The sequence below is a fragment of the Sinocyclocheilus anshuiensis genome, unplaced genomic scaffold (genome assembly GCF_001515605.1).
Source record: "Sinocyclocheilus anshuiensis isolate Anshui unplaced genomic scaffold, SAMN03320099.WGS_v1.1 scaffold709, whole genome shotgun sequence".
Classification (NCBI taxonomy): Eukaryota; Metazoa; Chordata; class Actinopteri; order Cypriniformes; family Cyprinidae; genus Sinocyclocheilus; species Sinocyclocheilus anshuiensis.
The window spans coordinates 1,284,937-1,300,059 of NW_015540926.1; the positions used below are offsets into that span (position 1 = coordinate 1,284,937).

At 36.9% G+C, this 15,123-nt stretch overlaps 2 protein-coding genes across 5 annotated transcripts in view; one reads left to right on the top strand and one right to left on the bottom strand.

Annotated features, from left to right (window-relative positions):
• LOC107689351 (probable E3 ubiquitin-protein ligase HERC4) overlaps positions 1-14,064 on the top strand; it is a 23,552-nt gene extending 9,488 nt beyond the window's left edge. For 3 of the 4 annotated variants that reach the window (XM_016487306.1, XM_016487305.1, XM_016487308.1), the window contains exons 10-24: positions 1,718-1,842; positions 1,975-2,034; positions 2,119-2,230; positions 3,151-3,340; positions 4,332-4,504; positions 5,220-5,339; positions 6,509-6,607; positions 6,685-6,858; positions 6,930-7,073; positions 8,332-8,498; positions 8,976-9,042; positions 9,143-9,225; positions 9,375-9,558; positions 10,300-10,402; positions 11,672-12,249. In XM_016487306.1, the coding sequence (XP_016342792.1) occupies positions 1,718-1,842; positions 1,975-2,034; positions 2,119-2,230; positions 3,151-3,340; positions 4,332-4,504; positions 5,220-5,339; positions 6,509-6,607; positions 6,685-6,858; positions 6,930-7,073; positions 8,332-8,498; positions 8,976-9,042; positions 9,143-9,225; positions 9,375-9,558; positions 10,300-10,402; positions 11,672-11,880 (2,010 nt within the window). In that variant the 3' untranslated portion in view covers positions 11,881-12,249. Of the gene's footprint in view, positions 1-1,717; positions 1,843-1,974; positions 2,035-2,118; positions 2,231-3,150; positions 3,341-4,331; positions 4,505-5,219; positions 5,340-6,508; positions 6,608-6,684; positions 6,859-6,929; positions 7,074-8,331; positions 8,499-8,975; positions 9,043-9,142; positions 9,226-9,374; positions 9,559-10,299; positions 10,403-11,671; positions 12,250-13,863 lie in introns of those variants that run through there. The other variant, XM_016487307.1, reaches the window with a different exon arrangement.
• A 481-nt stretch (positions 14,065-14,545) lies between these two features.
• cox5b2 (cytochrome c oxidase subunit 5B2) overlaps positions 14,546-15,123 on the bottom strand; it is a 2,446-nt gene continuing 1,868 nt past the window's right edge. The window contains exon 4 of the mRNA XM_016487331.1: positions 14,546-14,741. Coding sequence (XP_016342817.1) covers positions 14,629-14,741 — 113 coding nt within the window. The 3' untranslated portion in view covers positions 14,546-14,628. The remainder of the gene's footprint in view (positions 14,742-15,123) is intronic.

The following is a 15,123-nucleotide window of genomic DNA, read 5'->3' on the forward strand; positions in this document are numbered from 1 at the left end:
AAGTACGGCGAGAGAAAGCATAAGGAGACGTCCGCGCTCTCTTATAGCTCTCGCAGTACTTTGATGACACGCACCCATCGGTCCAAGCAGCGCTGCTTCAAGTCGAGCGCCGGCCATCAGCAGAAAAAGAAAAGAAATAAAACAGTAAACAGCCAAAGGACGTAACTTAGAATGGGAGATGGATTGGTTTGTGAAAGCGAAGAGAAAAGCCATAGATGAAGTCGCACAGACCCAGGCAGGTGCTGGTCATTTAAAAGCTAAATGCATAAAATATGATGAGGCATATCTTGCTCTCGGCTACACTCACCGTGTCTATACCGGACACTACAGTTGTCGAGTCGCACTGCAACAGCTCTACACTGGACGCGACAAAGTGACCATTGCGAATCATTTTAACTTTGTGTCAGTACGTCATAAATAGAACAAGGCATCAGTTTAATGTCGGGTTTTATCGCGCCGCGCCGCATCCAGAGTACACAGTGTCACTGATTATAATGGTTCTACTGTATTTTGCCGCTCGTGTCTGGTGTAGACACGTGTTTAATGTCGTTGGTGAGGAGGAAAGCCTGTGTGTGTCCTATGCCTTAGCGGACAGCATGAAACCCACAAACAATAATTTTTCATAATGTTTAGTGAAATTATTTGGTAGTCTGAGGTGGAATGGTGATTCGGGAAAGGGGGGGTCAGATTTTTTTATAGGTTTAAAGGGGGGCACGACCAAAAAAGTTTGAGAACCACTAATTTAAAGTTAACAGACAGTGTTTAGTGCAATGCACATGTTTACATATGTTTATTACAGTGACTTTGAATACCTAAAGTAGTGTGAAGCAACAGATTTGTTTTTATATTTCTGCAATCTGCTTTAGTTTGTGTGATTTGTTACTGACTTTCATATTAATGTTTACACCAGGCTTATTTGTCAGTGCTTTATGTAGTCATAATTATTACATGCTTACAAGGTTGGAAGTTCAACAAATCAGTCAATATACTGTGATTGTAGTTGTTAAATAAAAATGTCATTCATATCAATTCATGCATCACCTAATTTCATCGCAACATATAGGCCTGGCCTACAGAAAAGAACATTTATGTTTAATCTATCTAATATTGTGTTGGTCATACTATACAATGATTTATAGCTTGTCTTTGTTGAATAATACAGAACATAAAGAGCTTTAAAAAAATTATTGCATATTAAATCGCAATATTGGTAAAAAAAAATCGCAATTAGATTATTTTCCAAAATCGTTCAGCCCTACTGATGAGTTATGTGCATTAAGACCAGGGACATTTAATTAGAAAGAAAGTAAGGTCAGCTTTAATTTCATGTTGCCTTAAAATCATACAGTGAATGAAGGACCAAAGTGTGAACAACTTGAACAACTGCTTAATATCCAATGAGATGCTTATATTTACAATAATATTTCTGTGATGGTACCAAAATGAAACAGGAACAACTGTCTAGTTTGTATTTGTTTTATGGTATTATATGGTAAAAGGACAATCCACAGGTATTGTGTTTTATCTGGATGAAATTATAAGAATTATTTCCAGTCAGCCCAAATCCTGTTTTACATGGTAACATAACAGGTCATCGTCCAAAACTGTGAAATGTATTTTAAAAATGTGCCGTATGTGTTAGTTTGTCCAGTTCCTGTTGTAGCGATTAGCCACTCGCTGATGTTCCTGTTTAAATGACTCCGCTGTATTGCTGTAGGACGACAGCCCTCCAGTTGATCTGAGGATAACCAGACCTGATGGACAGATATACACGCTCAGTGATGACCTCATCCAAAAATGGCTCAATCACGGCTATGGGAGACTATCACCAGAAATCACCAAGTACTGCTTTTTACATTCATTATTAAATTAAGGCGTGTCGATGAAACTCAGTCTAAATGTAACCTAAATTCAAATGAAAGAACTTAATAAAACAGTCCATCATACTGATAATGTGTTTTATGTCTCTTGTAGTGAGATTGATCTTGTGTTCTCTTCAGCAAGTTGTCTCAATGGAAGCTTTCTGTCTGGAAGGTAACTAAGCCGTTATGCATTTAATACGTTATATTACTCTGTGTAAAATGATCTTTTCTCTAATGAGAGTGTTTTGTTCTGCAGTAATCCAGATCACTACAGCACTAACAGTAAGTGCTCAGGTATAGACGTTAACACGGCTCGCCTGCTCTACCACAGACTCATCCAGCCCGATTACCCACAAATCTCACAAATTGTGAGTCACTTGTTTTTTTGTCATTTTATCTCATTCAGAAGACGTACGGTAACTCTAAAGGAGAAGTTTTTCCAAAAATTAATATTTGCTGGAAGTGTACTCTCCCTCAGGCCGTCCAAGATTAGGATGAGTTTGTCTCTTCATCAGATTTGGAGAAATGTAGCATTGCATCAGTGTCTCAGCAATGGATGCTCTGCAGTGAATGGGTGCCGTCAGAATGAGAGTCCAAACAGCTGATAAAAACATCACAATAATCCACAAGTAATCCACACCACTCCAGTCCATCAGTTAACATCTTGTGAAGTGAGAAGCTGCATGTTTGTAAGAAACAAATCCATCTTTAAGGCTTGTAAACTTTAGACCTTTGCTTCTGGCCAAAACATGAATCCATAATATTGCTTCCTCCAGTGAAAAAGTCCATCTCCTTTTGTCCTCTCACATGAAAATCCACCCACATATTTGTTTAGAGCTGTTTCGGGCTGTTTTGTCTTGTAAACTGCTTGATCTGTGCAGATTTCTCTCCTGATTCAGATCAGATGACTTTCACTGAAGAAAGCAATATTATGGATAGAGGACTCATATTTTAGCCAGAAGCAGTGGTTTGAAATTAAAAACATCTTAATGAAGGATTTGTTTCTTACAAACACGCAGCATTAACTGATGGACTGGAGTGCTTTGGATTGCTTGTGGATTATTGTGATGTTTTTATCAGCTGTTTGGACTCTCATTCTGACGGCACCCATTCACTGCAGAGCATCTATTGATGAGCAAGTGATGCTACATTTCTCCAAATCTGATAAAGAAACAAACTGTTTGATGACTTAAGGGTGAGTAAATATTCAGCAAACTTTCATTATTGGTTGTATTGCTAAGTGCTCTTCATTCTTGTTGTAACCAGTGCATGGCTAATCCTAATACAGGTAGCTGCTAGTTTGGAGAAGAATCTCCTCCCCAGATTGAGCAGTTCTCCTCCAGACATTGAGGCTCTGAGACTGTACCTCACGCTGCCCGAGTGTCCGCTCCTCAGCAACCCCAACAACTACACAACCCTCACTATTCCCTTCGCCAAGGCCGTCGTAAGCCTGAAAGACGCCCCCCTCAAAGTGCTCGGTATGTCCCATCTTCTATGAGAGGAGTTCTGTTTGTTGGGCTTCATCATAACACCAAATAATATTTAGGTTGGCCAAAAACAGCTATTTTACCAAACTTGCCCTGTATCATACGTTGGCTGAGCACAGAAAGGCTATATGTGACCCTGGAGCACAAAAGCAGTCTTAAGTCGCTGGGGTATATTTGTAGCAATAGCCAACAATACATTGTATGGGTTAAAATTATTGATTTTTCTTTTATGCCAAAAATCAATTGACCCTTATGACTGGTTTTGTTGTCCAGGGTCACATTTATAAAGTGAAGCATTTTTAGACTGTTCTTCATTAATGGAGGACACAAATATACTTCACAGATTCTTTAAGACTTCTTCGCCTGCATAGGAAAATTTCCAGACCAGTTGGATCTTTACATTCTAGGCTGGTTTTGTTTTTTGAAGTGAAAAAACAAGTTTGCAACTGCATGCATGTACACAATGGCCACATTTACCAATTGCTTAGTGCACTATTAGTGTACAATAGGCAATGGTCAACCTCTGCACATTGTTAGGTATTTCTGAAGCATTTCATTTATCACAACTACACTTCTCAAAAAAATGAAGGCTTAAGAATAATTTCTTTCTAAGGGATAATTTTCCCTTTTAATTTAATTAATTAATTTTAATCTCATTAGGGAAATGTCTGAGTCATCATGCTTCACCCCAATATTAAATGAAAAAAAAATTATATCTACTAATCATCCTTTCTTTTCTTTTTTTTCTTTTTTTTTTTTGCATTGTGACACTTTCTTGCCAAATATGCACATTTTCTCCCCCAAATTTTCATGCTATCTACATGCATGCATGTAAAACCACCCAAACTTTAGACTTCAAGATTTTACAGCTACTTCAAACTTTCAGGCTAGCCTGTGGTTAAAATCTGTAGCCTGCGCATTTCACATGAGTGGTTTTTGTTGACATTTTCAATCAATCGTTGTTATTTTTGTGTTTTTTAAGGAAACTGGTGGTCAAAGTTTGAGCCAGCTGTCTTCCAGAGGCTGGTGGAGCTGTACAAGGAGGTGGTGGTGTATCTGCTGCGGATGCAGAAACTGGGAATTCCTCTTTCTGAACAGAGGATCTTCACCTGCTTCCTGCACACCTCACTCAAATTCCTGGAGGTCCTCCACTCGGTGAGCACCACAGTTTGTAAACGTATTGGCTGTGCCCCAATTCACATAACATCCGTCCTAAATACTAAAATTAGAATTAGTGTGTCCCAAATCATAGTACATTAAAAGAGTATGCCATCATTTCTACTATATACTCTGGTGATGTTCTTTACATTATTCAGAAACATGAATCATTTTAGTGTGTGTCGCATAAATTTGTGAATTGGAACACATCCTGTCTTTTGAAAAAGGAAATTCTGTAATATTGCTTTACATTTAGCAGTTAAAATTCTTGGAGGTCCTCCACTCGGTGAGCACCACAGTTTGTAAACGTATTGGCTGTGCCCCAATTCACATAAGATCCGTCCTAAATACTAAAATTAGAATTAGTGTGTCCCAAATCATAGTACATTAAAAGAGTATGCCATCATTTCTACTATATACTCTGGTGATGTTCTTTACATTATTCAGAAACATGAATCATTTTAGTGTGTGTCGCATAAATTTGTGAATTGGAACACATCCTGTCTTTTGAAAAAGGAAATTCTGTAATATTGCTTTACATTTAGCAGTTAGCAGATGCTTTTATCCAAAGCTATTTGTCAAAGAACCAACGATAGTCATAATGCACAATTGCAGCTTTATTATGCAACTAGATTAGGAAGCAGGCTAGAGAAGAGGTGAAATGCAGTTATTTTTATTATTTGCTAATATCATTCTGATTTTCGTGCTGCAGGTTAATGAGCGTGCTGGCCAGATCATCCAGTATGACAAGTTTTATATTCATGAGTTGGATGAGCTCATTGACATCAGGAATGATTATGTCACCTGGTTTCAGCAGCAGATGTTCTCTGTGGTGAGTTTTCTGCATTGTTCAAAGGAAATCATTATACACTTCTGAATTTTATGATCATTTACAGTAACTACATTGTGAAGTGTGTAAATTCTTTGCTACTAACTGCACCAAACTGAATGGGGTCATGTTTGAAACTTACTATTATTTTGGATGATCTGTTTGCTGCCACTAGTGGTTTAAAAATTACACTTTTCTGCATCTTTCAATCTGTGAATTACCGTATTACCAAAATACGGTATTACCAAAATACCGAATTACCAAAGTTTTTGCATTGTTGAGAGAAAATAACAGATAAAAACAGACAACACTGATAATTCACATCTGTCACATTTTATTATTTCATTCCGTAATAATGTAAAATACCAGTAAATAAAATGTAAAAACATTTACAAACACTATCCACCTTTTTCTTGCCGTAAAAATGGGTTGCGGCCTTTTGTAAATTCTATGGGTCTAGCTTCTGGTCTCATCCGCGTCCAGCTATTTTTAGCTGAACAAAACAGTTCGTTTTGCTGCTTGATATTGAAAATTGGTGTGTCTTACCATATTATTTTAATGTATCATCTTAATTGTGAACACACTGGTTTGTAGTGCAAACAGTTTTACTGTTTACTGCACGTTGTTTTTCTTCTCGTTATTTCCCTATAGCGGCTAATAAACCGGAAGTCTCGCCCATAGGCTTACTTCCGCATTGAAGAAAAAGGTGGATAAACGTGTTTTATTTCTCCTCACTCCACAATAAATGCTTTAAATTTGAGAATGAAAAATGTAAGTATAAAATATAAAGATACATTTTAGTGGTATTCATTATAAACAACATGTGTTGTAAACGCGAGGCCAAAACTTAATTGCCAACTTGTGGGAAATGTGCTATACAAATAAACTTAGGCTCATTTCTCTCTATGATTCAGCACAAATTCAAATGTGTCCATGTTCACAATGTAATATTTGGTTGCTAAGCTATAGTTTATTATGTATACAAGGCGTTGTACTTCAATATGTTGGCTTCTGTTTAGTGCATTTTGGATAGATGATGAATCATCTGAAGCACGTTTCAGATGATAAAAAATGCAACTTAAATTCCAGTAAATGCAGTAGTCATAATGCTGTGGACAGACATACAATAACATCCTCACATTCTCCTGTCTCTCGTTGTCTGTTTTGTGCAGGTCATGGACTCTCAGGTGACCATGTGCAAATACCCATTTGTTTTTGATGCTCAGGCAAAGACGGCGCTGCTTCAGACTGATGCTGTGATCCAGATGCAGGTGAGAGTGATCTGCCTCATCTGATGATTTGACATCATGTTTTACCGCGGTGAGCTGACAGTGCTGTTTGTGATCAGATGGCGGTGGATCAGGCTCAGAGACAGAACTTACACTCTCTGTTCCTGTCCGGTGGAGGAGTGGAGTCAGTAAACCCCTGCCTCATCCTCATCGTACGCCGAGAAAACGTGGTCGGGGACTCCATGGAGGTGCTGAGGAAGTCCAAAAACGTTGATTACAAGAAGCCGCTCAAGGTAAATGACTTGGTGTCAATCTGTTCCTCTTTAGTGCTGCTTTGGCGGTTTTTAATTGTGTTGTTCTGCAGGTGATCTTCGTTGGAGAGGAGGCCGTAGACGCTGGTGGTGTGAGAAAAGAGTTCTTCCTGCTCATCATGAAAGAACTCTTGGACCCTAAATATGGGATGTTCAGATACTACGAGGAGTCCAGACTCATCTGGTTCGCTCACAAGGTACAGTAAAAAAAGCACAAATGCCCACACTCAGTGTCCTTCAAGAAAAAAAATTCTAAAGTCGTTTAGGACCCAACGAAATCCGTTTATTTTTTCCTACATTTTCATTTTTTCTGGATTCCTTTTTTTTTTTTTTTTTTTTTTGTCAATGATTAAGTTAAATGTTAGTAATCAAAACAAAAGCTATGGCCAATTCATTAAACTGTTTAACATCAATTTATTGAAAGTTTAAAAAACTAATTACATTTTTAGGTCCCTATGAATTACCCTTTTTCTAGAATTTTTACCAAATTCTGTTTTTTGTTTTAATTTTTCTGAATTCCATTTGAATTGTTAAATTCAATTTTAATAATCAAAAAACATGTCTAATCATCTGAATTCATAAAAACAATTTTTTTTTTTACAATAATATAAAAGGTTTAATTTTTTTCAGAAATTCTGTGTTGTGTATATTAAGCCTTAAAACATTAAGAATTGAATTAATCTTTTAGTCGAATGTCAATTAAACAAACCCATTCAATTTTTGGCAAACAAAATGTATTGAAGTGAATCGAAAAACAAGTTGCTTGAGAAAATGACAATCTTATAACAAATATATACTATATGATATAATATATATATATATATATATATATATATATATGTGACCCTGGACCACAAAACCAGTCATAAGGGTCAATTGTTCGAAATAATATGAATAAATAAATAATTGAATAAATTAGCTTTCCATTGATGTATGGTTTGTTAGGATAGGACAATATTTAGCCGAGATACAACTATTTGAAAATCTGGAATCTGAGGGTGCAAAAAAATCTAAATATTGAGAAAATCATCTTTAAAGTTGTCTAAATGAAGTTCTTAGCAATGCATATTATCAGTAAAGACGGTTCTGTAATCAGCGGTAAATCTCCATCACCTGCGTGCTTTCACATTGAGCGGCATTAACTACACAGAGCCGTTGTTCACTGAGGAGCTGCGCAAAAAATCGAGCGAATATGAACGTGGTTTAGCGAAGCTCATCAGTGAACAATGGCTCTGTGTAGTTAATGCTGCTCAATGTGAAAGCACGCAGGTGATGGAGATTTACCGCTGATTACAGAACCGGCTTTGCTGATAAGATGCGAGTTAAATATCGCATGCGATTAATCGTGCAGCCCTAATATATACATACATGCCTCATTCACAAGGTATATCAGATATGCTACTGATGATGTTACTGTAGTGTAAGATGAGAAAATGTCAATCTCACACATGGCAGACATTTGAAGACATTGACTTGTTCCATCTGATCGGTGTGGTTTGTGGATTGGCCATCTATAACCTCACTATAGTGGAGCTGAACTTCCCACTAGCGCTGTACAAGAAACTCCTGAAGGAAACTCCCACTCTAGAGGACCTGAAGGAGCTCATGCCTGATGTAGGAAGGTGGGTTTGTTTCAGATGAGACTTTGATTTTCTGTGTTGTGCTTAATATTTCCAGAGCATAAAGGGCTCATATTATGAAATATCAAATGTACCTTGACTGTTTGAGATGTTTGCTTTACTATGAAAGAACTGTGACCTAAAACTTTCTTCCCTAGTCCTTAAACTTCTGACGTTAGACAGAATGATTTGGACGCAACTCATTCATTTAGTCAAAACATATAATGCAATGCAATACAATGAAGATTGAGAATTGTACCTCAAAAGCCTGATGTTCATATTTGACACTCACATCAGAATGCACGTAGTAGATTGTGTACAACATATTGTTCAGCAAAGTTTTGATCATTTAGAGGCCATGTGTGAATGTGTGCATCAAATATAATACTGTTAGCTTTATAGGGTTAAGTAATAATCTTGGATTAGTTTAAATGTGATCCTCATCAATGGTTTTCTCTATCTGTGTCTGTGGATCTTCAGGAGTCTTCAGCAGCTGCTGGATTATACGGAGGATGATCTGGAAGACACTTTCTGCCTGAATTTCACAGTAAGAACAAGCTGTTTGTACATAATGTCGGTCTTTAAATGCGTGATTCATTAAAAAAAAAATACATGCATATATGGTCATTTTTATTTTATGATGACAGGTAACAGAGGAAATTTTTGGCACCACAGAGGTATTGGAGCTGGTTCCCAACGGGACAGACATCAGCGTCAACAAGTCCAACAGGTATTATATGCACCATAATATAATACATTCACTCAACACGACATGTTGTTTGACACTAACTGACTTCAGTTCACATATAAACTCCAGTATTTGTGATTTGATTTATATTTTTGCCTAACTAAATGGTTTAACCTATTCAACCTATCCAGGCAGGAGTTCGTCAATGCCTACGTCGATTATATATTCAACACCTCCGTGGCTCCTCAGTTCAGTGCTTTCTACGCGGGATTTCACAAAGTGTGTGGAGGGAAAGTTCTAGAGCTTTTCCAGCCCAGTGAACTGCAGGCCATGGTCATAGGAAACACCAATTATGACTGGAAGGAGTTAGAGAAGGTAAAAATTAACTGTGGATGAACTGTACCAGCTGATAGTGTCATTTGCTCAGACTGCAGCTGGTTTTGTGCTGTAAACCGACAGTGTGTGTTTGGTAGGGTTGGGTATCGTTTGAATTTAATCGATTCCGATTCTTATCGATTCCCAGTTTCGATTCCAATGTGGGTAAAAAAAATGAAGTCAAACATTTAGATATCAAACATATTTATTCTGTCTCTTTTTGCAAAACATTTAATTGCTGCTGAATACCATGAACAAAAATCAGCCGGCTACATCAAATCTGGACTCATTTAAGAGCTGTTTGTGTGCAAAATAGAGCTGCATGATTCTGGATAAATTTAGACTTTTTTTTTTAAATGGAGGTTGTATAATTCTCTCACAATTCTGAAGCAAGAATATTAGACAACTAAACAAAATCTCATGGAATTTATAAATGAAATGATTCAATGACTCACTCAATATTTACTTGTTTCATTACTGGATGAATCAGTGTTTTTGAATAAATCTTTTGAATGAATGATTCAAATACAAATACATTTTTAACAGCGCCTTTTCGCCACATAAAAATAAAATATGCGCACACAGGAATTGATAAGTGGAATTAAAATTTTAATTTTACAACATGTATCCGATTCTGTAATTGGAATTGATTTTTGATTCCCAAGCCTAGTGTTTGGAAATGTTTTGCTACTGTAGTTTGTTGAGGTTGTAAGTGTTCTGCGTGACTGTATTGATTCTCAGAGCACAGAGTATAAGGGCGAGTACTGGGCCAATCACCCCACCATCAAGATATTCTGGGAAGTGTTTCACGAGCTGCCTTTGGAGAAGAAGAAACAGTTCCTGTGTAAGTGAACCATCTTTGAGTATATATTTACACAGTGTCCAGCACATCATTCATCTGCTCTGAACAGGACCTCAGATTTGTACAATTATCCCTCTTTTCAGTGTTCTTGCACTACAGGCAAAATCATTGTGTTTTCCTACACTGGTCAGCACTGGTTTTGTAACGTCCTCTTTCAGACTAGTGGAGAGAGAACATCCAAAATATACATTTAAGTGATTATTTTATATATTTGCAATGCATCCTGCATGTTTAAAAGTCACATGTCATGAAAATCTGACTTTTCCAGGTTTTAAGTGCTATAATCAGGTCCCCGGTGCATCTACCAACCAAGGAAACGTGACAAAGATTAACCCAGTAATTACATATTGTAAAAAGGGGCATAATATGTCTCCTTTAAAGGCTGAGAGTCTGGTGCACTTCAGCAGCTCTTACTTGTACCAAACTTTAGTTTTATTCCTATCTGTATTCTGAAGGTTTTTACAGAACGGTTTGTTCATCTATCATTCGGCTGGTTTTATTGTTGCACTTTATGTGTGCATCTTTAGATTTTGATTACAATGTTTAGTGTAATCTCAAAATAAGTTTTTTTTTCCCTTCACTTCAGTAACACTTATACACACCAAAATTTGCAGTTTCATTCATATCTATATTCTGAAATGTTAACAGAGAAGTTTGTTCATATTTGTTCATCTGATTTTATTATTGCACTTTGCATCTATTTATGTCTGTAGATTTTGATTACAGAACATATCTTTAAAGGCTTTTCTCAAAATGAGTTTTTTTTCCTCCACTTCAGTAATATTTACCTACACTAAACATAACATTTTTATTCCTATCTATATTCTGTTTTTATAGAGGGGTTTGTTCATATATTATTCACCTGATTTATAAAACATTTTATTCCTGAATAGTGAAATGTGTTTTTATGTGTTGACAGTATTTTCTGATTTATGAAGCGATAAAAAGAGAAACCCAAAGCCCCTCCGTAAAACCTTTAATTCTAATATGTCAACAAAATCAAACAAGGACAGTTTTGAATGTGGCTTTTCTGGAAATGTATGCAAATTAGTGAATATTCAATTAGATACTCATGTGCATAACATTTGACAGGAAACATAACATTTGCAGAAAACTTTTGTCTTAATGTACTGTGATTAATCACCTGGGCAAAGTATGGTGTTTAAGTAACTTTACCTAGCTGTCTCTGAAAGGTTATGCTCAGAACCTCAAGCTCACGTTTTGATGTTGTCTTCCTGTCATTTACACTAGTGTTCCTCACGGGCAGCGACCGAATCCCCATCCTGGGCATGAAGAGCCTGGTGTTAGTGATCCAGCCCACCGGTGGCGGAAAGCACTATTTCCCTGTAGCGCACACATGCTTCAACCTGCTGGATCTGCCCAAGTACACTAATAAGGAGACACTCAAAGAGAAACTGCTGCATGCCATCGAACACACCCAGGGCTTCAACCTCGTCTGACGTCAGCGAGCACAAAACAAGCAATCCGACCGTATGTGAGACACAGGTACCACACGCTTCAGCCTGCAGAAACATTTGCGTACTTCATTGTGTGACTGCTGCCTTCGAGTTGTTTTCAAAATTAGCATAGAAATGTTTATTATGCATCTAAATAATCATCAGTTACGATTTGAATAAAGACACTTATCTGCAAAAACAATGTCCCAGTGGGACTGAAATATGTAAACCGTATTTGTATATCAGAGTTTTGTTACTTACTCAAAGTTTGCGTGATATTTGTGTGCTAGTGAGCATTAAACGATTTCTCCTTTTTTCCCCTCTTTCTTTCTTTTTCTCTTTTTTTTTTTTTTTTGGAGTGGGAGAGGGGAAATAGTTCACCCAAAAATGGCTGGAAATGTACTCACTCTCAGATCATCCAAAATTAGGATGATTTTTTTTCTTCATCAGGTTTGGAGAAATGTAGCATTGCATCAGTGTCTCAGCAATGGATGCTCTGCAATGAATGGGTGCCGTCAGAATGAGAGTCCAAACAGCTGATAAAAACATCGCAATAATCCACAAGTAATCCACAGCACTCCAGTCCATCAGTTAACATCTGGAGAAGACAAAAGCTGAAACTAATCCAGCATTAAGATGTTTTTAACTTCAAACCGTTGCTTCTGACTAAAATACGAATCCATAACAACGCTTCCTCCAGTGAAAAAGTCCATCTCCTATTGTCTCTCACATCAAATCAGTTGTCTCTCCTTCTCAAGTCATTAACTGATGGACTGGAGTGCTGTGGATTACTTGTGGATTATTGTGATGTTTTTATCAGCTGTTTGGACTCTCATTCTGACGGCACCCATTCACTGCAGAGCATCCATTGCTGAGACACTGATGCAATGCAACATTTCTACAAACAAACTCATCCTAATCTTGGATGATCTGAAGGTGAGGACATTTTTTCAGCTAATATTCATTTCTGGGAGAAATACTCCTTTAAACATGCAACACACTACAGTAAGGTTCTATACATTAACATCAGTATCATAAACGAAAAATGAACAACTGTATTTTAATTTTGTATTTAAATTCAGCATAGTGAAAAAATTAAATGTTAATTTATAAATGCACTGTTCATTATTCAGTCAAAATGCATTAACTACTGTTATATTACTATTACTGTTAAAATGTATATTTAAAAATTACACTGAGATTATTAAATGCTATTGTTTGTTAACAATAGTATTTAACTAATGTTAGCATTACAAAACCTTTGTTTTTTTATTTTATTTCATTACATAGAATATGATTTTATTCTAAATGACTTCACAAACTAACGCCTCTGGATGCAACAGATACTAAGATGTTGGATTTGCTAAACGTTGTGTGACTTTTTTGAAAACATTTTGGCATATTGTTCAGATTCACTTCAGGGTGTACTGGATGAATATTGATGCAGAATCATTTTGTTCTGCACATAATTTTGTTCAAAGGAAGTGGTGTGTGTCCTTGCAGGATCTTAAACCACTTTTGTGTCATGTGCCTTAACTGAAAACACACACACACACAGATTGTTTTGAGTTTTTTTGTGTTTCGTTTTTTAGAAGTTTGAGTAAGTATCAAAATCTGATAGCAGCAGCAGAACGTGTCTGATGAAAACGCTGTTATAATGTTCATATACTGGAGTGGCAATGCAAAGTCTTACGGGTGTTTAGAAGTTTGCATGATTACAGAATCAAATAAAATGCCACTGATAACATTCTAAGTAATAATTTATGTCCAATACAAATAATGAGTTTGATTCGAGTTCAAGTTCAACTCCATCAGTCTTAACCCGCTCATCACACACGTGTGTGAGATTTAGTTGCTGTGCCGTTGTGTGAGTGCTGAAGGAAGCAGTCAAACAAATGCCGACATTTTTCCTGTGTTTGTAAGTTGTAAATAAACACATTTTTTTCTAGATTTGATGTCGTGATTTTTTCCCCCTGTATACTTTAGTTGGATTTAGTGGATCATTTGAAAGCTTGTTGCCACCATGAATTGAGAGACTCGAAATTGACAACAAAAAAAATAAATGAGATCAAAACTCTCAGAAAAGAAAACAGGACTTTTAAATTTAATCCAAAACTTAAAAAGTCCACAGTGTGAGATACAAATTGCAATATACACTCACTGGCCACTTTATTAGGTACACTTTGCTAGTACCGGGTTGGACCCCCTTTTGCCTTCAGAACTGCCTTAATTCTTCGTGGCATAGATTCAACAAGGTGTTGGAAACATTCCTCAGAGATTTTGGTCCATATTTACATGATAGCATCACGCAGTTGCTGCAGATTTGTCGGCTGATTAGCAATTTGTGTTACCAAGCAATTGAACCGGTGTACCTAATAAAGTGGCCGGTGAGTGTATATTGCAATTATCTTTTTATTTTCTATTTTTTGGAAACAAAAAAACAATTGCAAGCTATAAACTCAGAAGTGATATGAGCAATATAAAAATTTAGAATTGTAAGATATAAACGCAAGAAAAACAAGAAAGTCTGAATTGAGTTTTTCTCTTGCAATTCTGACTTTAATCCTGAGCATTGTGAGAAAAAAAGTTGCAATTACCTCTATTTCCAACATTTTTTTTCACATTACAATGGAACAAAAAAAACTTTGTGACGCATTGATTGTATTAAATGATTTTATTATTGACTCCTGTACATGTTTGGCATAGGCACGCAGTGGTTTCTGCAGAGGTTTAGTGTTTGTGTGGTCCAGCTCAGTGTGGCAGCTCGTGATGGACCAGTTTGTAGTGCGAGCCGCAGGACGGACAGCGCTGAGGGTTTCCCTCGTGAAGCCAGAACCAAACAATCGCAGTGTTGTCCTCCTCACCTTCACAAGACAACACACAGAAACACATCTTTCATTTAGAAAGATTTCTTGTGTGTGTGTGTGTGTGTGTGTGAGTGCGAGTGTGCATGTGCGCGTGCATGAGTGTGTGTGAGTGCAAGTGTGTGTGTGTGTGTACCTGTTTTTCTATTCTGGTGGGGACTTAAACCTGTATTACACACAGACTCATGGGGACTCATGTCACGGTGAAACCTAAATTGAGGTCTCCACGGGTAAACAAGCTAATCACACAGAATTAAGTTTTTTGAAAATCTAAAAATGCAGAAAGTTTCCTGTAAGGGGTAGGTTTAGGTGTATGGCGATAGAAAATACAGTCTGTACAGCAGAAAAACCATTACGCCTATGGAGAGTCCCCACAAGGATA